The 25,218-nt window shown below is 51.6% G+C and overlaps 1 protein-coding gene across 6 annotated transcripts; it reads right to left on the reverse strand.

Annotated features, from left to right (window-relative positions):
- Nucleotides 1-1,103: 1,103 nt before the first annotated feature.
- Nucleotides 1,104-22,550, reverse strand: VSIG4 (V-set and immunoglobulin domain containing 4). Of its 6 annotated transcripts, none has more exons than XM_007506952.2 (9): nt 22,240-22,542; nt 17,159-17,518; nt 14,208-14,486; nt 13,595-13,663; nt 9,407-9,493; nt 8,484-8,555; nt 7,795-7,899; nt 2,842-2,863; nt 1,104-1,801 (listed from the first exon to the last, which is right to left on the reverse strand). In XM_007506952.2, exons 1-9 carry the CDS (start codon nt 22,292-22,294, stop codon nt 1,582-1,584), a joined length of 1,269 nt encoding a protein of 422 aa, XP_007507014.2. In that variant the 5' UTR covers nt 22,295-22,542; the 3' UTR covers nt 1,104-1,581. The 6 variants fall into 6 exon arrangements, with proteins under 6 accessions (XP_007507014.2, XP_007507015.2, XP_056665311.1 ...); XM_056809333.1 differs by having other exon boundaries at nt 1,665-1,801; nt 7,795-7,895; nt 22,240-22,546; XM_007506953.2 differs by lacking the exon at nt 7,795-7,899 and having other exon boundaries at nt 22,240-22,544.
- Between the last annotated feature and the right edge of the window lie 2,668 nt (nt 22,551-25,218).

A 25,218-nucleotide genomic window follows, 5' to 3' on the forward strand; every position in this document is an offset into this window, starting at 1 on the left:
TAGTAAAAGAAATCTTGCAGTCCATTCCCTTGTTTTCCACATGAGGAAACTGAGGTCCAGGGAGGAGGAAGGGACTTGTCCAAGGTCACACTAGGATCCTAGATCAAGGGCTAGAAGGGTTCTCGAATGGCCAGCTAGTCCAACCCAAATGACCTGATCAAGACTACACAAGCATTAAACTGTGAGGGGGCAATCTACCCAAGAGCATCTTAGGCTGCCATTTTGCCAGTCATGTTAGGCAAGGGCAGTTAGGTGGCATAGTGGATAGAGTGCCACGCCTAGAGTCAGAAAGACTTGAGTAATCCAGCATCTGACATTTACTAGCTGTGTGACCCTGGGAAGTAATTTACCCTCTCTGTAAAATGGGTGTAATCATAGCACCCACCTCTCCTGATTGTTGTCTGTAAACCTTAAGGCACCTTACAAATGCTAGCTCTCATTTAAACCCCAAATCCCTGTGATCTAGCAGACAACGGAAAATTGCACGGTGTAATGAAATGAGCACAGCTAGGGGAGTGCCCTTCAGTAACTGCTGTCCCATCTCTGGATCTCAGTTTCCCCCTTTATAAAATGAAGGGGCTGGACTCAGTGGCCTCTGAAGGCCACTCTATTAAGCTCTAGAGGTGGGATCTTACATGTGTCTTTGGGCAAATCCTGTCTCCTCAGTTTCCTCACCTGTAAATGGAAGGGGTTGGACTAGGCATAGAGCTTTAAATTTCTATGGTCCTTAAAGGCTTGACAAGCATGGCAGGCAGCAATATCACCAATGATGCCTTTGAAGCAAAAAGTGGCATATGTGTAAGATAACATCCAGGAAATAGGGGATTGTGGGAAAAAAGGTGAGGCGGTCATGATCATGAAGTGATGGAGGACAGCAAATGCTGAATGAGTGTCTGGGTGCTGTCCAAAGAGCCAGGTGAAAGTGGATCTTCCTTGCAAGATTCATGGAAAATCATGGACCCGATTTGCCTAGTGTTGACAGGCATGGAGGGGTTGCAATCCACACCAGTGGAGGAAGTGCCCACATTCCCGAGATCACATAGAGGAAGAAGGGAAGCAGTATATTCCACCCGAGAGACCAATGGGACAGATCTACTGGGCTGTTATCACTCTCATTAGCAAACCTTTATTGAGTGTCAACAATGTGGTAGGCATGGGGCTTATAGCAAGGTGGCATGGCCCATGTCTGACCAGTGCCCTGGTTGTTGCAATTCAATAGCCTTTCCTTTAGGCACAAAGAAGAGGCCTTCTTTATAGCTAGTCCCCTGGCTTGGCAAATCTGGTACTGGGGCTTCTTTACACTGTCAGCATGGGAAGGCTGGGAGGCCCCAGCCTGGGAACAAAGCTGGCACTTATGATAGGCCAGGTGCCATTGGCTAGGAACCAATGGATCTGTGTCAGCGGATGGGAATGGATGGGATTGGAGGAGAAGGGATGAGAGGGGATGGGATGAGACGTGACAGGGATATAGACAGCAATGGGCTGGAGAGGACCCTTCCTATCTCTGAGAAGGAGGAAGGGAAGGCAGGCCAAACCAAGTCAGTGGCAGGACCCCTGGCTCCCCACCCAGTCCCATTTTCCTCAGCAGCTGGTTTTTCCATTCTCTTGTATCTCATATTCAGCTGAGCTGCTCCCACACAGCAGCCGTGCGTAGTCACTGTTGGCCTGGGTAATGATGTGATAGTCCTGGTTCGAGGTATGTTCATCCTGGTATTCATTCTCAGGGGCCCTGGCCTCAGATGCTGTCTCTGCTGGGACCCCAGAGTAGATGGAGACCCTGGGTACATCTCCTGTACTCATTCTGTAACCAATGACACCCAAGATGGGGAAAGGAATGGAGTAGAAGGGGTCTAGAGAGCTGGGGAGGGATAAGAATGGGACCCAGGATCTTCCTGCCCTGCCCTTTCCCCTCCTTGCCTTTTAAAATTTTTTTCTTAAACCCTTACCTTCTGTCTTAGAATCAACACTAATAAGGCAGTAGAGTGGCAAGGGCTAGGTAATTGGGATTAAGTGACTTGCCCAGGGTCACACAGCTAGGAAGTGTCTGAGACCAGATTGGAACTCAGGACCTCCCATCTCTAGGCCTGGCTCCATATCCACTGAACCACCCAGCTGCCCTCCCTCCCTTTTTAACCCTCCCCTTCCATCTTAGAATCAATACCATATATGGGTTCCAAGGCAGAAGAGTGAGGAGGGCTAAATGATGGAGGTTGAGTGACTTGTCCAAGGTCACATGGGTAGGAAGTGTCAGGGGCCAGATCTGAACCCAGGACCTCCTGACTATCTGCTGAGCCACCTAGGCTGCCCACTGCCATGTCTTTGTAAGACCTCTACAATGCCCACCTCCGAATTTCTCCCTTACAGAATCTCTAGCTTCTTTCAAGGTTCATCTTAAATACCATGTCCTGGGCTCTGTCCCACCTTGGGAATGATTTTTTATGGATTTTGTCCAAATTCGTCTCATTCCCCTCAATAGTATATGAGCATCTTGATGGAAGGGCCTACTATGTTTTCGTCTGTATCTCAAGTGCCAAGCATGGCTGGCACATATTAGGTACTGAATGAGTAAATGAACGATTGAGTGAGTGAATGAATGAATGAATGAATGAATGAAGCTGCCCAAGGTAGAGCTGTTTCCTTGGCCTCAGAAGGGAAACTGGAAGGCCTGGGTTCCACTCTTGGTCTTCTCACGTCTCAACTGTCCATGGTTTCTGTCTCCACAAAATGAGGCCAACCCACTAAACCATCTCTTGAGTCCCTTCCAGGCTAAAATGGGTCTGCCCTAATGTCTGTCTACAAGACAGGTGAGGGAGGGGGGCGGGGGGGGGGGAGGAACCTTACCTGGCTACTTCATAGGCATGATCTGCAAAAGAAGACAAAAGGTCAAGATGGAGCACCCGGGGACAGGCCTGGGCATCTCGACTAGCCAGCCACAGCTGCCAGGCATGGGCAAGACCCAGGACAACTTTTGGGCTGTGGGAGGAGGGTAGCTTCTGTCAGGGTTCAAGGACAGCCTCCTGAGTGAGGAGGGGATGAGGTGCTCCCTTGGGAGGACAAGGAAGAAGGGGAAAATCGGAGCCTAGGAGCTCCCCTGCCCAGCCCAGCACTGCCATTTCTGAATTTCTAGAACCTGTGACCTTTACAAAGTACTTCCCCCACATTTGAGCATGACTCTGCCCATTTTGCAGATGGGGAAAGAGGTTTTGAGAAGGAATGGGACTTGTCTGAGGTCATGAGGCTAGAGAGTGGCATGGTGTCTTCCTCTAAAGCTGGTCCCCTTCTCACTCTGATAGTCTGTCTCAGTGAGGTGACCTTGAACAAGTCACTCTCCTCTAAGCCCGAGTTTTCCTCCTCTAAACCAGGAATAATCACTGTGGTACTGCTTGCCTCACGTGGCTCAGCTAAATATCAGGTGTCCTGTAAATAACAGGCAATGAACCAGAGAAACATAGGCTATTATTACTATTTGTTGTTGTTCTGTGATTTTTCAGTCATGTCTAACTGTCCTTGACCCCATTTGGGGTTTCCTTGGCAGAGATACTGGAGTGCTTTGCCATTTCCTTCTCCAGATAATTTTACAGAGGAGGAAACTGAGGCAACTGGGTAAGTGACTTGTACAGGGCCACCCAGTTGGAAGTGTCTGAGACCAGATTTGAACTCAAGTCTTCCTGAGTCTAGGCCCTGGTCCTCTACCCACTGTAACACAAAGCTACGTCCTCCTCATTATTATAGCAGGCTAGATGCCCCAAGGACCACGGTCTGGACAGGCCAGGCCAACTCTGCTCATGCCTACTCTAGTCTCTACATGGGGAGCTCTGCCCCACATCTTCTCTGGCCTTGGTTGTCCCTGAGGAGGGACCCACAGTGAATAGCCCCTGCCTAGGTGCTTCCCAATAAACCAGGAGCCAGACAGATTGAGCAAAAGCTGCCAGGAGCCCTGGATCTGGACCCAAAGAGCAGTAGCCAATGGGTGGGGTAAACCTGAGCCCTGATCCAATGGCATCTGCCTATAGGGCCTATTCCTACCTTAACAGTCAGTTGAGGACCCCATCACCTCTTTGTATCTTCTTGGGACAAGTATGCAGCAGACTGGGGCTCTGTCACCCATTACTATAGACCTTGGGCAAGTCATTGGCCTCCACAACATGGTCATTGCCCCAAATCGCCTTTAAGGACACCTCTGGGTCTAAAATTCTATGACTAAGAATTCCTCAGAGACTCTCTAGTGGCCTCCACAGCATTGGAGCCCCCACTTAAACACCTCTAGTGATGGGGAACTCTCTTCTTTCCAAGGTAGCGCATTCCACATTTGGACCCCTCGAGTTGTTATAAGGCTTGTCTTGTAAACAGCTACCTAGTGCTTCTTGACTTGACTTGACTTGACCCATCAAGCCTTGGTGTGCACATGCCCTCATTGCTCCTAATTCTCCCCACTGGGGCCAACTAGAAGCCACTTTTTCCTGAGGAAGCCGCTACAATTTGGGATCGATAAGTTCCCAGTAGGCAGAACTCTAGGAGGCAGAAGCCAAATTAGGAGCTTTCAAGAGGAGCAAATCAAAGGGGGCAGCAAGGGGAGCAGGAAAGAGGCCTTCTCTTGGGCCATCGCCTCTCAACAGAAAGATGGAACCCAGTCTGTGCTCTTAGAGAGCGCCCGGCCTGGTCCGAGAAGTAAGACGCACCCACAAGAAAATCGAAGGCTTGTATATAGGAGGCTTAAACAACATATTACACCAGAAGTCCCAGAAGCCAATGAGTGAGCATCGAGGCCAAGCCTTAGCAGAGGGCATCTGAAGGGACAGAGGAAGAGAGAAATGCGAAAGGCAGGAAGGGCTCCTCCCTGGAGGGCCCGGAATGTCTGGAGTCGGGACTTGCTCCTTCCCTCTTTAGCCTGGGTCTCAAAGGCATAGGCAAGTGGCACGAGGAGGGCCACAAAGTTGGCAATGTTCTGTTATTGCCACAAAACGAAAATCCATAAAGAAGCGTGGCTAATAGCAATTGTGTTCTCCCAGCTCACACGGAGTTGGAAGTACGGTACTTGCAAAACACCCTACACATACGCACTAACTTTGAAACACGTCAGGCCTTGAACTAGCAAAGAACTGGCCCCAAACAGCCGCTCTTTATTCTAGAAGGGAAAATGCCAATGCCAGAGGCCCCTGATTCTCCAACAGTGCTGCCAACTCAAACATTCAGGGTGCCTTAGGTTGTACCAGGAGAAAGAGAAAACTCTTTGGGGAGTCACTGGCCATGGTTGAGTGGGAGAAGGCCATGATGAAAAGCGGTATGCTTTAGGAAAGTCAGAGGAGGGAAGGAACACTGGGGTGGTCAGGGAAACTGAGTGAGGAGGGAAGGATTTGGGCCTGATTCATGCATGGAGAGAATCTGAAACCACAGAGAGAAGGGGAAGGTGTTCCAAGAGGAGAAAGCAGTAGGGAGCATCTATGGGTGGAGGCCAGTCTGACTGGAGCACAGATAGGTGACATAATATATAATATAGGGGAGTAGATTGAAAACAAATTTTGATCCTTGTTTCCTCTTTACTGATGGAGATGTCTTTCATTTTTCTGTCCCATAATTCAGTGGGAAGAATCCTGACTTTGGAGTCAGAGTTTCTGCTCTGTCACTTACTCCCCATTTGGTTTGGGGCAGCTTCTCTTGGCCTCAGTTTCTTCCTCTGTAAAAGGAGAGGAGGGTAGACTAGCTAGATGGTCTTGGAACTAGTGTTGAGGAGAAGTAAGGCCTCCTTGCTTTACCCCTGGGCTTACTGGAAAGACTTTCGCTGTTTTACCATTACACATGCTCCCAGCTGTTGACTTAACCATATACTTTTGAACACATTGTTTATCTCCCTCAGTGTCCTAAACTTGAAAAATGGAACAGTAATCATGCCTACCTCAGGGTGGTTGGATGAGAGAATATTTGTAAAGTGCTTGGCACAGGGCCTGGCACATAGCAGGCATTATATAAGGGCTAATGTATATATTGGAGAATATATTTTATGAGATGGTATCATTATAATGTTACCGAATATACTGTAGAATATATTTGTATGGTATGATGTACATTTTGTAATACATAACATGTTCACAGAAGATATCTTCTGGTGTAGAATGTTAGCACAATATCATAGAATGTTTCAGAACATATAATATTAGAGAATACCTTTTATGCTATCTCACATCATACTAGTATACTATTATCAAATGGTTAGTAATATGTTAGCATCTGGTTATAGAACATTATGCATAAAAGATTCCATAATAAAATGGGGATTTCCCCTACATTCTTAGCCATTTTAGGGTTTTTAACATAAATGAGTGTTGTTGTATCTAGTCACAGGCTTTTCCTGTAGATCGGGTTATTAAAAATGATTTTCCTAATGGCGGACCATCCTAGAACCACCGCTAGAAATGTAATTAGATTGGAAGTTTGGAAAAGAAAGGACCAGAGTGTGGTAGGACTTGAACAGCAGACTGATGAGCTTGGTCTTTATCCTGTGGGTAATGAGGAGCCACGGAAGGTTATTGAGCTCTGGGGTGGTGTAATAGAGCAAGGCTGACCTGAATAGACACTACTCCTTTCTTTCTCCGGCACTGTAGCGCCACCCAACTGCCCATGCTAGGAAGTGGCAAAGACAGAATGGAACTCCAGGCTAATTCTGACCAGGGCTCTTTGTACCACTCTCTCCCTAACCCTAGAACTGGGATTCCTTCTACTGTACTGCTTTCTCCCCTTCCCTGACCTCCCAGAGTACTCTTGTTTCCCCACTGGCTGTTTCCCACAGACTGATGCTGCTGCTAACGAAATGAACTCACCTGGGGGCCTCTAGTCTCCCAAGTAGACAGAACGTCCTGGTGCGATGCAGAAAGAGCCTTGGATTTGTACCTGAGATACCTGCAGGCCCGTCACTTACTAGCTGTATGACTTTGGGCAAATCATTCCCTTCTCTGAGCCTCAGTTTCTTCTATTGTACAATGAGGAGGTTGAGCTAGATGACCCTCAAGATTCTCCCAGCGGGGCCATTCTCCAAGCTGTGAGTGCCAGAACTAGGCCTTTGCCTTCTCTGGGGGGGGGCCAAGGCTGGGGCCAGTGTGGATGCCAACGGGATACCATTGAGCGAGAGAGTGAGGGAATGAGCTGCTCAACAGGCCTGGACTGAGGGCTGGGCTCGGTTCTGGCTAGCCCATTTTAAGAGAACCAGTGACCTGGGGAAGGCTTCAGGAGGACGGCAATCAGGATGATGGAGGGCATGCAGGGATTTCATAGGACTAGGGATATCGAACATGGACAGATGTGGGTGCTCTCTTCAAGCATCTAACGGGCTGCATGTGGAAGAGAACTTGGATTTGTTTCAGGTCAGCGTCAGAGAGCAGAACCAGTTACATCAGGCCGATGGTGTAGTGAGGCCCACTTGGGCAAAAACTTTCTGCCCATTGGAGCTGTCCCAGAGTGGAAGCTTCAGGAGGACCTGAATTCAAATCCCATCTCAATCACTGCCTAGCTCCCTGGCCCTGGGCAAGTCGCTTCATCCTGTTTGCCTCCACTTCCTCATGGGTAAAAGGCCAAAAAGCCCACATAGGCTCACTGTGAGAAGGGCTGAAAATGATTTGACAACTCTAGGAGGGCCACTGGGTGTGCAAGTCAAGCCTAGGAGCCACAGAGGGAATCAAGTGCACCTCTGAGGTATCCTCTAGCTCGGGAATTGCAAAATCCAGGTAAGTGTCCAAGGAAACGGCTTCACGCGCACACGCGCACTCGCGCACCCCCCCAAAGGGAAAGGCCAGCCACACTCACCTTGTTGTGTGTGCCTCCGGCAGAACACGAAGCCCACGGTGAAGAGCAACACAGTGCAGAAGAGAATGATGAGGATGATGGCATACAGGGGCAGGCCCCTGCTACCTACCAGAGGGAACATGCCTGGATGGGGGCGACGGGCCATTGCCCCGCTCCCCCCCAAGGCCCAGCCGCTGACTTTCCCATTCTCCCACTTGCTCCTTTCCTTGACTGGCCACAGGCTTAGGCTCAAGACAAGAGCACAGTCCTACAGGCCCGATTTGATATCACTTGTTCTAGCTCCTAAAGATCTAGTGGAAGGGAGTAGGGGAAGACAGGGAGAGGGGGGAGAGGAGGAGAGAGGGGACATCAGGGGAGGGGAGAGACTCAATGTTTGGGCTTCAAGGGCCCCCCTCGGGAGTCCCCAAAAGCCATGCTCAACCAGGAGCCTCTGAAAGGTCCCTGGCAGTAGTTGGCCTGGTCCATAGGAGGCACTGGTTGGGTGACTGGTTCATGACTCAATGCAGCCAGGCCAGGGACCCAAAGGCCAGATCGGGATGGCTCTTGCCCATCCCTCTTCTCCTGGTCCTGTCTCCCCGGTTTTTGGCTGGCATTTCTGATGAGCTTCCAGTCTGGCCAGGGGGACAGCAGTAGGGAGCTAGGTCAGTTCTCCTGTTCTTTGAAGCTGCAGCTAGAGCCCATGTCCTTACCTGGCCCAGTGAATGTGGGGGAGATGGTCAGCCTGCCTCTCGGAGCCAAACTGGGGGACCCAGAATGCATCACTGCAGCAAGAAGGAATCAGGTCAGGAGATGAAGTGGGGGAACCTTCACTGCTCAAGGCCTGATGCCAGCTGTGGCAGCCCTGTTGTCCCACCACCACTGGGCATGCTGGGGGCTTGAAAGGCCAAACCCAACATGGGGGCAGACAAGTGGCTGCTCACACCCATCTCCAGGTTGGTCTCTAGATCCCAGAAGTCAAACCCCAAAGAATCCAAGGCCCCATCTTGACAGAGAGGCACGGGGAACACCGGAGGAGAGGATTTCTGGTCCAGTAAGAGATGGGACCCACTGATGCCCCTCTCCTCCCTTGGCCAGGGGGAGGCTGATAGGCACTTGGATGAGCCCACAGAGTTCCAGCTGAAAGGGGCCTTAGAGTCCTGGCACCTCAGGGCCAGAATGCAAGAAGACTTGCGTTCAAATGTGACCTCACACACTTCCTCCCTGCGTGACCCTGGGCAAGTCCTTTTTTTGGAACCTGGACTTCACCTCTTTCTGGATCTCCATAAAAGGGAGAGAATAAAAGTATTTGTTCCATAGGGTCACTGTGAGGAGCAAAGACAAACATCTATACAGTGCTTGGCACATTGTGTGGCACAGAGGGGGCACTCTAGAGATGCTAGCTCTAATTGAGGTTTCAGGAAGGGGAGGGCAGGAGTGATGTTCCAAACCACTAGGGGACTCTGCCCACTATCCTCCAGTGCCCAAAGCCAGCGGGGGACAGGAATGACGCGGGAAGTGGGGGAGGGAGAGGGAGCTCAGTTGTGCGTTTCCACAGTGCCTGAAGGCCATTGGCTGAGTGCCGAGGGAGGGTGGCAGGCAGGCTGGGAACAGCAGCGAGATGTTCTGATTTTACCTGGCCCTTTCGGGCTGCCCCCAGCATGGTCCGCCCCCGCAGTCGTTGGTTGCCTAGGTGACGGCTCTGCGGTGGCGCGATGCGTTGCTGTGGTAACAAAGAATCAGGATTCGGACGTCAGTCAGTGCGCAGCCGAGCCCAGCAAGCAAAGTGACGCTTTCACTGCCCACGCAGCCCCAGGCCTCTCCCTCTCTGAGCCAACACTGATGGCCCCCAGGGGTCGCCAGCAGCCTGTAGCCAGGCAGCCCAATGCATTACTGCGCAAACAAGGGAATCAGAAGAGGGGACTTCAGGGAGGGGCTGATGCAGGGTGCCAATAGGGCAGAAGGGACCCTCAGGGTCAGGGCAGACCCCAACCCGCCGGGCAATCGAGAGATCATGCCGCAGGGGGAGGGGAAAGTCCTCCTAATCCATGAGCGGACTTAGAGTCTCAGATCTCTGAGCAGAAAGCACAGGACAGAGCCACAAGGGGCTCAGTGACTAGAGAGCTAGGCCTGGAGACAGATACTTCCTAATGCTATGATCCTGGGCAAGTCACTCGATCCCACTGCCTAGCCTTTACCACTCTTCTGCCTTGGAACCAATACTCAGTACAGATTCTTGGAAGAAAGGAAGGAAGGGAGGGAGGAAGGAAGGAAAGAAAGAAAGAGAAATGTAAAAGAGAGAAAGAAAGAGAGAAAGAAAGAGAAAAGTAAAAGAAAGAATGAAGAGAGAGAAAAAGAAAAAAAGGAAGGAAGGGAGAGAGAAAAGAGAAAAGAAAGAAAGAATAAAAAGAGAGAAAGAAAAAAGAAAGAGAAAGGGAAGAAAGAGAGAGAGAAAAAAAGAAAAAGGGAAATAAGGAAGGAAAAGAGAAAAAGAAAGAGAGAGAAAAGAGGAAAGAGATAGAAAGAGGAAAGAGAAGAGAGAGAAAGAAAGAAAAAGAAAGAAAGGGAAGGAAGGAAGGAAAAGAGAAAAAGAAAGAGAAAAGAGAAAAGAAAGAGAAAATGAAAGAATAAAAAGAGAGAAAAAAGAAAGAGAAAGGGAAGAGAGAGAGAAAGAAAGAAAAAAGAAAGAGAAAGGGAAGAAAGGAAGGAAGGGGAAGAGAAAAGGGAGAGAAAAGAGAGAAAGAGGAAAGAGAAGAGAGAGAAAGAAAAAGAAAGAAAGAAAAAGGGAAGAAAGAGAGAAAGAAAAAAGAAAGGGAAGAAAGGAAGGAAGGGAAAGAGAAAAATGGAAAGAAAAGAAAGAAAAGAGAGAGAAAGAGGAAAGAGAAAAAAAGAGAAAGGGAAGAAAGGAAGGAAGGAAGGAAGGAAGGAAGGAAGGAAGGAAGGAAGGAAGGAAGGAAGGAAGGAAGGAAGGAAGGAAGGAAGGAAGAATTATCTAGCCCAATCCTCTCATTTCATAGAGGAGAAAACTGAGGCACAGCAGAAGTAAAATAAATGACTTGCTCAAGGTCACACGCCTTCTGCCTAGAGTTGCAGAAGTGCTATCTGAACTTAAGTTCTCTGATCCTAGGTCAGTGTTCTTTTCACTCTGCCGCTGTGGCAACCGGATCATTTTCACGGCAGCAAAGGCTGAAGGCATGGGCCACATATTCTGCAGTTTGCGAATTACAGATGAGTACTGCAAGCATTATAAGCTCTGTTTCACAAGTGAGGAAACTGAGGCCTGAAGAGGTTCAAGTGACCCACCTGCAGTCACAAGTCCCACAGCTGGAGCTGAAACTTCGCATTGGGGATCTGAAGTCTCCTGCAAGTCTTAGCTGTTCCCTAATGGCAGGTTAATGGCCATAAACAGAAATAGGCTCAAAGGCCTGAAGGCTTTGGGAATAACCATTAAGAACAACAGACCGCTTGGTGGCGCTGCAGTGCCCGCAGACAGGAAGCCCTGGGTTTCGATCCAGCCTCAGACCCGGGGCAAGTCCTTTCAATGCTGCTTGCCTTGGTTTCCTCCTCTGTAAAATGAGCCGGGGAAGGAAACGGCCAACCACTGCAATATCTCTGCCCAGAAAACCCAAACGGGGTCACCAAGAGTCGGACACGACTGAGCCACGACAAAATCAAGCGGAGAGGGAGGCACTGAACGTCTGCAAAGTGGAGCGATCCCACAATTCTTTGGAGGCTCCACAAGCCGGCGTTATGGCAGAGACTGTTCTCCCGGAGCCGGAGCCGGAGCCGGAGCCGGGGCTCAGCAAGGCTGCTTCTCTTGGCCCTGCTCCTCTGGCTGGGATCATGTGGCATCTCTGCTTGCTTGGCTAGCCCCTGCCCAGCTAGTCCCCCTGGGCCCAGGTTTTATCAGATTTAATTGGGGAAAACTCTCCCAGGGATCCGAACTGGAGCTGGGATTTCTTCTCTCTCTCTGCGCAATTGATTTTAAGTGGCTTTCCTCTTCCTGTTCTCTTCCAATCCCTTGCAAACACACTGTCCACTCCCACCACCATGCCTGTGCTCACACAAGTCCCTCTGCCTGGAATGTCCTCAATCTTCCATTCCCCCATCTCTTTTTTTAACTCCTTACGTTTCATCTTAGATCCAACCAAGGCAGAAGAGCAGTAAGGGCTGGACAATGGGGTTAAGGGACTTGCCCAGGGTCACCTGGCTAGGAAGTGTCTGAGGCCACATTGGAACCCAGGATCTTAGCTCACTTCCCCATCTCTGCCTGGTAAAATCCTACCCATCCTCCAAGACCCACCCAAGTCAAATGCTACCCCCTCCAGGAAACCTTCTCTGGCCACTGAGTCAGAAGGGATATTAGAGTAATCAGATCCAGAGCTGGAAATGCCCTCATGGGTCATCTCTCCAACCCCTTGATTTTATAGAGCAGGAAACTGAGGCCCAGGGAAGAGAAGTGACTTGCCCAAGGTCATACAGGTGGTATGGCAGAGCCAGGATGCAAACCCAGGTCTTTGGACTCCAAAGCTAGCTCTCGCTTGCAGAGACAGCTCAAAAGAGACCTGGCCCTGCAGGTTAAAAATGATAACAATAACGACAATAGCAACTAGTATAGCATTTTATAGTATATAACGGACTGTATATGTTTTACCTCATTGGATGCTCACCACAACCTTGACAGGGTGGTGCTACTATTATCCCCAATTTGCAGATGAGGAGACTGAGGTATGGAAAAGCTAAATGCTTGTTCAGGGCTATGGCAGTACTGTGTAAGGCAGGATTTGAACTCAAGTCTTTCTGACTCCAAGGCCAATAGTTTATTCCAGGTGTCAGTTAGCTGCCCCTGGTTAGAGGGCCAGAGTTGGAATGTTGGTTCCACAAATTGTAAAACGAGGGGGGTGAACTAGTTGTCCAGCTTCTGAGGGCCCTTCTTCTAGCCCTAAATCTAGGAGCCAATGCGTGCACTTGGGCAAGTCTCTTCCCCTCCCTGGACCTCAATTTCCTCACTAAATTCCAAGATGATGTGATCATATTACATCAATGCCTGACCGACTAAATGAAAGCTGTTTCCTGCCCTCTCCTTCCTCATCCCTAACCCTCACCTCCCCATCTTGGCCTTTCTCCAATGATGTGGGCCTTTTCCTTCAGAATGTAGGCCTTCTGCTCCAGCCCAAAGTGGCACGGCTTTCCCTTCGGATTGCAAGCTCCTCAAGGGAAGGAATTGTGTCTAATGGATGCCTTTTAGTCTGATAAGGAATAATCAGAGCAGAGATACTAGTCATAAAAGTAGCTCACATCTCTACAGCCCCTTTACATCTCACTGAATTCCCTTAAGTAATTATTCAGAGATGATTTGGCATCCCATTTTGCAGGTGAGGCTACTGAGGTTGTACAAGGCCACTTGCCCGGGTTCATTGTCATTCAGTTATTTCAGTAGGGACTGACTCCTGATGACCCCATTTGGAGTTTTCTTGGCAAAGATACTGGAGTGGTCTGCCATTTCCTTCTACAGCTTATTTGACAGGGGGGAAACTGAGGCAAAAAGCATTAAGTGACTTGCCCAGGGTCACACAGCTAAGAAGCATCTGAGGCCAGATTTGAACTCATGAAGGTGAGTCTTCTTGACTCCAGGCCTGGCATTCTATCCACTGTTGCCCAGGCTCACATGTCTAGTGAGCCCTCATACCCTGATACTGCCCTCTCTGATGCCTCCACTGTATTCCTGAGTGTGCCCTCAGGAGGGACTGACTAGTTGCCATCATCCTTCTCATATTTGCCCAGAGATCCTTGGAATTTCCCCCCCGGCCTCCATAGGACTCACCTTCCAGGGGGGTTGTCCTGATTGTCAGTGTCCCAGGCTGGAGCTCTGTTGTGGGCCTCTTGGAGGGATCTGCCAGGGGAGGTGATGGGGGGCCAGTTAGGGGCATGTTCTTTTCTGCCTCACCCCCTCTTCCCCCACCCCACTCCATGGACAACAGCTGGAGGCCAAGGGTCCAGGAAGGAGTATGGGAGCCAGAGCAGACACACCCCAGCTTGTGTTGCCCTCTCTTTGCCCTTCACCTCAAAGTTCAGTTGGGACTCTTCATCTAGTGCCCTTTCACAATGCCACAGTGTCTGTGACATCTCCCTATAATAGATTCTGCCACTAGCTTGGATGGAACCATTCCCATGGAAGCTGCCTGAGGGCCAGGAAGGTCTGTGTCTTTTTGTCTTCCTTTGTGCTCCGCTGCTTGTTTGCCGGAAGGAATGACCCCCAACACCTCTTCTGTGCATATTCTGCTTCCGGCTTTCATGAAGGTGTTGGCAGTCCCATTTTCCTGAGAAGTAAGTCTACACTTGGCCGTTGGGGCAAGATGACTTGCCAGAATCCCAGGGCAAGCAAAGGCAGATCCAAGAGAGAAGCCAGGTTTCCCAGGGGCCCCAGTCAGGCTCACCTGTGACCACAAACTGAACAACATCACTGAACTGCTCAGGGCCAACGCGAGCCTTGGCTATGCAGAAGTAGGACCCAGAGTCGGAGAGCACGGCGGGCTTGAAGAGGAGGGTGCCGAGGGTAGCCACCTGGGTCGGAGTGCCATCTGGCTCCCCCTTGTACCACTTGTAGGTGATCGGTGGAGAGCCTTTGGCCTGGCACAGAAGGCTGATTCTCATGCCCTGGGGCACCTTGAAGCCATATCCAGAGCCTGTGGTCACTACGGGCTTCGAGGCTGGAACTGGCAGAGGGACAATGGGAAAGGGTCAGGGAAGAGAGAGGGGCACCATCTCCCTGAGGTGACTGGCCTAGGGTGGCGTGACTGGGGGGCTGAGTGTGGGCCAAAAGCAAAGCCACGGAAGCATGGCAGAAGCAAGGGATGGAGGAAGACAGGAGGAAAAGGGAAAAAAGAAAGCTATGAAGAAAGTAGAGTCAGGGCAAGGACCATCTGGGAGAGATCTTAGAACAGGGAAGGTCAGCCAGAGCCTGAGACCGAGACCAGAGTGCAATGGTGCAGAACATTAGGGACACCTCTGACCTTGGAATGCAGACCGGTAGATGGGGCGGGGCCTCAATGCAGGGGGTGTCAGAGCTGGGCGGGGCCTGAAAAGGGAGTGTCAGAGCTGGGAGGGGCCTCAGAACAGGGGGGAGGGGCCTCAGAGCAGAGAATTTGAATGGTGGGCGGAGTCTCAGGAAAGGGGTGTCAAAGGTGGGTGGGGCCTCATAACAGAGAGTGTCACTGTTGGGAGGGGCCTTAACAGGGAGTGTCAGTGTTGGGAGGGACCTTAAATAGGGAGGGTCAATGTTGGGAGGGGCCTCAGGACAGGAGTGTCAGTGCTGGGAGGGGCCTTAAACAGGGAGTGTCAGATGTGGGCGGGGCCTCAGGACAGGGAGTGTCAATGCTGGGAAGAGCCTCGGAAAGGGAGTTTCAATTCTTGGAGGGGCCTTAACAGGGAGTGTCAGTGTTGGGAGGGGACTTAACAGGGACTGTGAGTGTTGGAAGGGGCCTTAAATAGGGGGGGTCAATGCTGGAAGGGGCCTCAGAGCAGGGAAAGTCACAGGTGGGCAGTGTATCAGGACAAGGGGAGTGAGAGGTGGGCGGGGCCTCATGACAGGGAGTGTAAATGCTGGGAGGGGCCTCAGAGCAGAGAATTTGAAAGGTGAGCGGAGTCTCAGAACAGGGAGTGTCATAGGTGGGAGGAGCCTCAGAACAGGGGGGAGTGGCCTCAGAGCAAAGAATTTGAAAGGTGGGTGGAGTCTTAGAACAGGGGGTGTCAGAGTTGGGTGGGGCCTCATTACAGGGAGTGTCAATGCTGGGAGGGGCTTCAGAGCAGGGAATGTCACAAATGGGCAGAGTCTCAGAGCAGGGGGTGTCAGAGGTGGGTGGGGCCTCATGACAGGAAGTGTCAGTGCTGGGAGGGGCCTCATGACAGGGAGTGTCAATGCTGGGAGGGGCCTTAAACAGGGAGTGTCAGAGGTGGGCAGAGTCTCAGGACAGGGGTATCAGAGGTGGGTGGGACCTCATGACAGGGAGTGTCAATGCTGGGAGGGGCTTCAGAACAGGGAGTGTCAATGCTGGGAGGGTCCTTAAGACAGGGAGTGTCAATGCTGGGAGGGGCCTCAGGACAGGGAGTGTCAATGCTGGGAGGGGCCTCAGGACAGGGAGTGTCAATGCTGGGAGGGTCCTTAAGACAGGGAGTGTCAATGCTGGGAGGGGCCTCAGGACAGGGAGTGTCAATGCTGGGAGGGGCCTCAGGACAGGGAGTGTCAATGGAGGGAGGGGCCTAAAGCAGGGAGTGTCAATGCTGGGAGGGGCCTCACAACAGGGAGTGTCAGAGGTGGGCGGGGCCTCAATACAAGGAGTGTTAATGCTGGGAGGGGCTTCAGAACAGGTAGTGTCAGTGCTGGGAGGGGCCTCAGAACAGGGAATGTGAAAGGTGGGTGGAGTCTCAGGACAGGGGGTGTCAGAGGTGGGAGGGGCCTCAGAACAGGGAGTGTCAGAGGTGGGAGGGGCCTCAGAACAAGGAGGGTCAATCCTGTTAGGGGCCTCATGACATAGAATGTCAATGCTGGGAGGGTCTTCAGAGCAGAGAATGTGAAAGGTGGGCAGAGACTCAGGACAGTAGGGTGTCAGAGGTGGGCGGGGCCTCAATACAAGGAGTGTCAGTGCTGGGAGGGGCCTCAGAACAGGGAATGCTGGAGCTGGGAGGGGCCTCAGAACACTGAGTGTCAATGCTGGGAGAGGCTTCAGATCAGAGAATGTGAAAGGTGGGAGGGGCCTCAGAACAGGGAGTGTCAGAGGTGGGAGGGGCCTCAGAACAGGGAGTGTCAGAGGTGGGAGGGGCCTAAGAACAGGGAGTGTCAGAGGTGGGAGGGGCCTCAGAACAAGGAGTGTCAATGCTGGGAGGGGCCTCAGTACAGGGAGTTTTAAAGCTGGGAGGGGCCTCAACAGGGCATGTCAATGCTGGGAGGGGCCTCGGAAAAGGGAGTGTCAGTTCTGGGAGGGGCCTCAGAACAGGGAGTGGCAATGCTGGGAGGGGCTTAGAAGAGGGAGTGTCAGAGGTAGGAGGGGCCTCAGAATTGGGAGTGGCAATGCTGGGAGGGGCTTAGAAGAGGGAGTGTCAGAGGCAGGAGGGGCCTTAGATAGAACACAGAATGTCAGAGCAGCGAGGATTCTTAGAGCAGAAAATTTCAGAGCTGAGAGAGGTTCAGGAACATGGAATGTTGCACCAGGAGCTTAGAGCACAGAATGTTAGAATTGAGAAGGACCTTAGGACCCTGAATAGCCGTGCTAGGAGGGACCTTCAAACAGAGAATATAGAACTTTATAGCTGGAAGAGACTTTAGACCCTCCACTCTAGAGTTTGAGTGTTACATTCTATCCCAAGACTTCTCCCCATGTCCCAAACTCACGTTTTTTGATCTGCAGTTCTGTGGTCCTCTCTGTCACCTTCAATTCACCATCAGGGATCTTCCAGGTGACTTGGCACAGATAGCGACCCCTATCATCCATCTCCAAGGTGTCCAGTTCCAGAGACACATCTCCGGGGGCCTCTCTGCTCACCTGTATTCGGCCTCGATACTTGGCCTGCTGAATGTGGTCCCCAGACAAATCTCGCAAGAAGATGGTGGTTTCAGGGTTACTATCCTGCTGTATCAACCACTTCACTAGGACTTGGGTGTAACCTTCCATGGGCTGATAAGTGCAGTTGATTTTGAGATTCCCTTTCCAGGGGCCAGTTATTTTGGCAGGTCCTTCCAAGGTCGGTACAGCTGGGAAATGGGGTATAGAAATAATTATAATAATGCTACCAAACATTGTTCTAGCGCATCATAGTTGCAGCAGCAACCCTCTGAGGTAGGTAGTGTATTATTGTACATACTTTGCAAGTAGGGAAATTGAGGATCCTACCTCAGCTCACACAGTTAGTGACAGAGCTGGGAGAGGGCCCAGTCTCTTTCTAGTCCATCCAATTGCTTTGCTTTGCTTTCCTCTCCTCTCCAATCCTCTTCCTCTCCCTTCCTCTCTTCTCCCTTCCTCTCCTCTCCCTTCCTCTCCTCTTCCTTCATTTCCTCTCCCTTCATTTCCTCTCCCTTCTTCTCCTCTCCCTTCCTCTCATCTCCCTTCCTCTCTTCTCCTTTTCTCTCCTCTCCCTTCCTCTCCTCTCCCTTCCTCTCTTCTCCCTTCCTCTCCTCTCCCTTCCTCTCTTTTCCCTTCCTTTCCTCTCCCTTCCTGTCCTCTCCCTTCCTCTCCTCTCCCTTCATTTCCTCTCCCTTTTTCTCCTCTCCCTTCCTCTCATCTCCCTTCCTCTCTTCTCCTTTCCTTTCCTCTCCCTTCCTCTCCTCTTCCTTCCTCTCCTCTCCCTTCCTTTCCTCTCCCTTCCTCTCCTCTTCCTTCATTTCCTCTCCCTTCATTTCCTCTCCCTTCTTCTCCTCTCCCTTCCTCTCATCTCCCTTCCTCTCTTCTCCTTTCCTTTCCTCTCCTCTTCCTTCCTCTCCTCTTCCTTCCTTTCCTCTCCCTTCCTCTCATCTCCCTTCCTCTGTTCTCCTTTCCTTTCCTCTCCCTTCCTCTCCTCTTCCTCTCCTCTTCTCTCCCTTCCTCTCCTCTCCCTTCATTTCCTCTCCCTTTTTCTCCTCTCCCTTCCTCTCATCTCCCTTCCTCTCTTCTCCTTTCCTTTCCTCTCCCTTCCTCTCCTCTTCCTTCCTCTCCTCTCCCTTCCTTTCCTCTCCCTTCCTCTCCTCTTCCTTCATTTCCTCTCCCTTCATTTCCTCTCCCTTCTTCTCCTCTCCCTTCCTCTCATCTCCCTTCCTCTCTTCTCCTTTCCTTTCCTCTCCTCTCCCTTCCTCTCATCTCCCTTCCTCTCTTCTCCTTTCCTTTCCTCTCCCTTCCTCTCCTCTTCCTTCCTCTCCTCTCCCTTCCTCTCCTCTCCCTTCCTCTCCTCTCCCTTCATTTCCTCTCCCTTCCTCTCCTCTCGTTTCTTTTCTTCTCCTTTCCTTTCCTCCTCTTCTCTCCTTTTTAAATCCCTGTCTTTTGTCTCAGAATCAATACTGTGTCATGGTTCCAAGGCAGAAGAGTGGTAAGAGCTAGGCAATGGGGGTTAAGGGACTTGCCCAATTCTCTCCACTCCATTCTCTCTTCCCTTTCCCCATCTCAAAACTTACTCTGTCGTTGCTAGAGAGAACTGAGAATCAGCCTCGAAGCCCCGAGGAGTGGCCGACTTGAAGAGAGTGGCTAAGAGAGGGGTAAATGGCAGGAGAGCTTGGGCTAATCTAGCTGGAGTGAACTTCGTTTTTTTCTTCTCCATCATCCTCATCACTGCCTTCCCCTCCATTCCAGCCATCTTCCCCACAATTTGAAAAGCCAGCACATCCTTCTCTCCAAAGTGTGGAGCTCACAAGGGTGAAAGCACTAGGGATTCCCTCCTTCCAACATCATAGTGTCAGCTAGGGCTGGAAGGGACCCTGGATACCATTTAGTCTGAGGCCTGATTTTACAGAAGGGGAAACTGAGGCTGGAGAGAAGGGATTTGCCCAAGGCCCCACAGGCAGTAAGCATCAGAGCACTTTCCTCTTTCCTCCTCTTCTCAGGTAGCACAATGTAGGTGCTCAATGAAGATTTGCTGACTAAGAGGAAGATGGCTGGAGAGAGTACCCTCTTGTGTCTGCCCCTGGCACACCCTTCTCTTCCTCACTTCCAGCAAACAATCAATCAGCAATCAGTTACTGAGCAACTAGCATGACTGCCTCTGTCCTAGGTGCTAGAGGATCCTCCCAGAACGGAACACCCTGTGCTCAAGGAGCTCATGTTTATGTTCTGGGGGAGCCGTGATCCCAAACCAGGCCCCTTCCCTAGCTCTGGGCTGTGAGGGTTAAGCAAAGTCTCCAACCGTACTGGAAATGTGGGCAGGGCAAAACCATTTCAGGGAAATAGCCACCGGGCCTGCTGCCTCTCCCTTGCCCTTAACCTTAGGTCAATGGTCCCATGTTCTCAGTTCCCTACTGACCCTGAGACTCTCCAGTAATCTGAGGCCCTTCCCAGCTCTGATATTCGATATTAGAACGTCCTGGCTTGCTCTGACATCCTGTGCTTTAAAGCCACCAGTAGCCCTGCCATTATTCTGGGTTCTGGGGTCCTCAGATCCGAGAGTCTATGTTCCAAGGCCCGTCTCAGCTCTAGGACTCTTCTAGCAAAACTATGCTGGGGGGAGAAGGGTGTAAAGGGCGGTGAGTTTGGAAACTGACCTGGGTTCAAATAGGTAGCTCTCTCTGTCACTTACCGTGGCCTTGGGCCACTCCCTTTCCCTCTGTCTGACTCATTTTTCCCTATTGTAAACGACACGTCTGGACTAGATCTCTGAGGGATCATGGGCTCTCACAATCTGCAGAACCAGAGGGATTCTCTAGCCTCTTTACTTCAAATCGCCAGCCCCCACTGAAATGGAACTGAAATTTAAACCAATCTTACAAACCCAACTAGTGGGGTTCCAGGGATCCTGGAAAGGTATCCCAGTCCGTCCATGGCCCCTCCCACTCTTTCTGAGGCTACTGACATCTCTCAGACAGGGAGGGCCCATTCTGAAGACCCCCTCGCCCCCCCCCACCGAGAATCAATCACTGGCTCCCAGCAGGCCCTTGTCCCAGAATGGGTGGGCTTAGACAAGGGCCAGAAGGGGCAGCTCCAGAGATAGGGAGAGGCCTTGAGAGGGGACTGCAGTCAAGGGATCCCTCCTTTCCCACTTTGCCCTGGGTGTGGAGTCCCAGATTTCAAAAAACCAACAAGAAAAGGTCAAAGGACAAGCGATGGGCCTCACATGGCTCAAGGCCAGCCAGGGCCTGGCCTGGCCTTGATGGCTGTGTGGCCCCTCTCTGGGCCCAGATTGTAAAATGTAAATAATCTTGGCATTCCCCCTGGCACAAGGTTGCTGTTGGGAGAGTCTGGGGCAAATGCCAGGCCCAACAATTGCTGGCTGATGACTAGAATGATGGGAAGAGGCTTGGGGTCAAATGGAAGGAATCCCTCTCATTCCATGGCCCATTGAGAGGACGTGGCAGGGGTAGAAAGGAGAAATGGGTCTTTGGTGGACCCAGCTTCCCCTTTGCTCACCCTCTTCCAGCAGCCAGGGGGCCCCCGTGGCCTCCACAGCAGCTCCCAAGTCATTGCCCATTTATGAAGAGAGAATGGCTACACTGGGAGGAACCATAGAACTTGGGACGCCAAATTGGAACACAGAACCTGAAATATCAGATGTGGAAGGGAATTTATGGGTCCACCAGTTGGAATTAGGCCTGCTAGTCTTGAATTTTACAGATGAGGAAACTGAGGTACAGAGGTACCTGGTTCAAATCCAAGTAGATACTAAAAAGCTGAGCTGAAGCTACAAGCTGAAGTCTCCAGCCCCTCCACGAGGCTGTAGAACTCCTCACCTCTTGGGTCAGTGACAGATAACAGCCTCAAATGTTAGCCCTGGCAGGGGGGGGGGGGCTCAGTTTTTAATGGGTCTCATACATGGTTAAAGCCATGAGGCTCCAGTGGCACGGCTTCCCATGGCAGGGACGGGGGGTGGGGGGGGAGGCGGGGAGGCCTTCGGAGTGCCCTGAGAGCATTTAGGGAGGCTCAGTGAGCTCTCAAGCAAAAACCCGGGAGTTCAAGTCCCGGACACTGAGTGACCCTGGACCAATTGCCCTTTCTCTCTCGTCCCTAGGCAACAGTTGCTTTAGTGGATGGAGCCTGCTCCCCTGGGAGTTCCCAAAGCAATCCAATTTTCCTCCAAGGATCCTAGCTTTAGGCCCAGAAGGAATCTTTAGAGGCCACTGAGTCCAAGCCCCTCTTTTTAATGGAGGAGGAAACAGAGAACTGAGGGGTTTTGCATGCCAGCATCACATGGCGAGGAAATGGCCAAGGCAGGATTCGAATCCAGCACTTCCTGAGTTCACTGCTTGTCCAAGTCCCATCTCCAAGTGGTCACCTCCTCTGACTATGACTAATAATCTTAATAACAAGAACTCAGATTTTTCTGGTACTTCAAAGCCTTCACAGCACAGCAGGTCAACCTTTATTTGACCAAAGGGGAAACCGAGGCCCAGGGAGGGGAAGGGGCTTGCCCAATGTCACCCAGTTAATCAGCAGCCAAGTTGAGCTTTCGGGCTAGGTCTTTGGGCCCATCTCTGGATCTTTCCAGGGTCGAGACTTCAAACAGGCAAAGCCCAGTCCCTAGTGCAGCCCGCTGGAGGCGGGCGCCACCGGCGCGCTCCCCATTTTGCAGATGGAGGAACAGCCAGCCCAGGAAGGCACGGCACTTGAGGTCCTATCTCCTGGCACCAGACGTGGTACTCTTTGCCCCTGACCACACCCCCGGGAGGCCCGGCCCTTCCTTCAGGGTTGCCCGATGGCTACTCGGTGCCCAGCTCCCCTTGCAGCCAAGGACCCGGTCCAGCCCAGTGAGAAGGGAGCTCCCCTGGCCCAAGAGCCAAAGGGGCCGTGGGCCAGCTCTTACCGTGCAGGAGGCCTGGAAGGTGGGCCAGGAGAGCCATCCCCAGGAAGAGCGCCATGGTGATCGTCGCCCACTGCTGCCTTCTCCCTTGCTGGGCTGGGCTGCAGCGACTGGAACCTGGCGAGCTGGCCTCCCTTCTGTTGTGTCTCGCTCAGTTCCCAGTCCCACTGCCTATCCCCCTTCCTTCCTTATTTTAGGATGAGTCATGAGAGGGGGGGCTAGTTAGCTCCGGGCTTGGGGTGGCAGCCGTGTGGGTGAGGCCACCCCCTCCCTCCTCCCCTTGCAGGGGTATTGACTTTCTCTGCAACAGAGCCCAGAAGTCTTTGATCTCCCCGCAGGGTGGCCGGGTGGCCAATGGGTCGGTGTTTCCTCAGGGGCCCTGGACGGGGTGGGAGGATGGCCAAAGGGAGAAAGGGCAGAGGTCAACCCTCTACTAGTCCAGGGCGTCACTAAGCCCAAGGGGCTGGCCCATCGCTGCCACCCAGCTCCCTGAGGAAGCGTGCCGGCACCCTGGATTTCAGATCTTCTCCCAAACGCTGGCTTCTCTGCAAAGCGAGAAATTCCCCCCAGTGGGAGCTCCCCATCCACTGACTGAGTGACAGCAGCAATGGAAGGAAGGAAACACAGAGTTATGGGTACTTGGACCCATGCTTCCAGTGCAAGAGGGCTCCCTGGGGTGGGAATGGGAGAGAGCGCGGCCCTCCGTCTTCTCTGCAACTCAGTCTCCAAGAGTCGCCTCCTTGAGGCCCTGAGAAATGAAGACCCTTGCCCAGGGTCACACAGCTAGGAAGCATTTCAGACCAGATTTGAACCCGGGACCTCCCTTCTCCAGGCCTGGTTCTCTAGCTGCCCCATAGCACTTTTTAACCCCTTACCTTCAAGCTTAGAATCAACATTGTGTATTGGTTCCAAGGCAGAAGGCTAGGTGATAATGGGGGATGAGTGACTTGCCCAGGGTCACCCAGCTAAGATGTGTCTGAGGTCACCTCCCTTCTCTGGACCTGGCTCTCCATCCACTGGGCCAGCTAGCCACCCCTCAATGCTATTTTTCAAGTCTTAAAAACCAGTCATTTCCCCCACTGGTGTGCCCAAAGCCTGAACATTCCAGAAGAGCAGGGCTGCGATTTATTCCGGGGCGGTTTCTAAGCTCCCCTGTGTGAAGATGGAAAATGTCCATTTAAGAATGGTGGAGAAATACTGAAACCAGAACCACAATGGCTGGCATTGCTATAGCTTTGTGGAATTCATGAAATGCCTAGGGATCCCTCCTATAGACTCTTCAGGCATTATTATACCCAATGTACAGGTGGGAAAACTGAGGTCCAGAGAAGTGAAGTGCTTTCTCCAGCTCACATAGCAAATAGACACCAGAAGGGAGGATGTGGAAATCCTACTGCTCACTAGCTGTGATATCTTGGACAGGAGGAAGACCTGGGTTCAAATGCTGCTCTTGATGCCTCTGACTGTGTGACCCTGGGCAGCTCACTCCCTACTCCCCACTGCCCGGCTCTCAGTTTCTCATCTATAAAACAACAATAATAGTTGGCATTTCTCTAATGCTTTGTGCTAGGCATGCTGTGTAGTCCTCTATAATGACTATCTCAACAACTACCTTGGAGGTGGGTGCTGCTATGAACCCCATTTTACAGTTGTGGAAATTGAAGCAGACAGAGGTTAAGTGACTTGCTCAGTCACAGAACTATGAAGGGTCTGAAGCAGGATTTGAACTCAAATCTTCCTGCCTCTAAGCCCAGAGCCCTAACCACTGTGTCACTTAGCTGCCCCATAAACAAGGCATTGTATTAGATGATCTCTGAGTTTCCATCAATCTCTAGGTATATGTGAGACCTTGGACAAGTCTCTTCTTCCCTGCCCAGGGCCTCAATTTCCTCATCTGTCAAATGAGGGCCACCTATTGGGTCTCTCCCAGAGGAGAAGCAGGCCATGAAAGCCAACTCCAGAAGCAGCCTCGTCACAGCCATTGACCCCAAAGTCTTCTCCCTCTTCCTGATGCCTATCAACATGGCCTCTGGAACCTGCTTGGTGCTCTGCTGACCCATCTCTTCCTCTAGAAAGAACACTCGACTTGGACTAGGGAGAGACCTGCATTCAAACGCCACTCTGCCCACTCTCTAGCCCTGGGATCACAGGGTGCTCATCTGGAGAATGGGCAGAATCATCTGGTCTCCCTCCCTGGAGGCACGGCGACATAGTGTGCATAGAGAGTTGGCCTCAGAACTAGGAAAACTCGAGTTCAAGTCCTGCCTCTGTTCACACTGGCTGTGGGATCCTGGGCAAGTCTGAGCCCCAACGTCCTCTCTGACAAGATATCTCCCTCTCCTCCCGCAGGATGCTAGTACTCAGCCAATGGGTTTTCTCACAATCGTAGCTCATGCTTCTCCATCACTCGGCAGTCACTACAGCATCCCTGTGACCCCTGTGAACCTGTTCACTTCTCACAGGGCTGCCATTGGGAGTTTTTGTTAAACGCTTACCTTCCATCTTGGAATCGACACCAGGGCAGAAGAGCACTAAGGGCTGGGCAATGGGGCTTAAGTGACTTGCCCAGGGTCACCCAGCTAGGAAGTGTCTGATGTGAAATTGGAACCCAGGACCTCCCATCTCTAGGCCTGACTCTCTATCCACTGAGCCACCCAGCAGCCTCCCATCTGGGATTCTTCTTTTCCTTTTGGGAATGGGCCCCTTTGGTCATCTGTGGAAGCCCACAGATCTCTTCCCCGTATTGTCCCAGAAATGCAGAGGGTGCCCAGGGGCCCCCATTTTATTTGAAATGCACTTAGTGAAGTCCCTTTTTCAAAACAAGTTCATGGCCTCCAGGTTAAGAACCCCAGGCTTCCCTGAACCAGGCTTAATCTTAGGGACTCCCCCAAAGTCAACAATGTTGGGATTTGTATTCCCCCCCCACCCAGAGTTTACTCTGGGAAATCTCAAAATCTAGCTCAAATAAGGGTCTGAGGCTCC

Source organism: Monodelphis domestica, chromosome X (assembly GCF_027887165.1).
Source record: "Monodelphis domestica isolate mMonDom1 chromosome X, mMonDom1.pri, whole genome shotgun sequence".
Lineage (NCBI taxonomy): Eukaryota > Metazoa > Chordata > Mammalia > Didelphimorphia > Didelphidae > Monodelphis > Monodelphis domestica.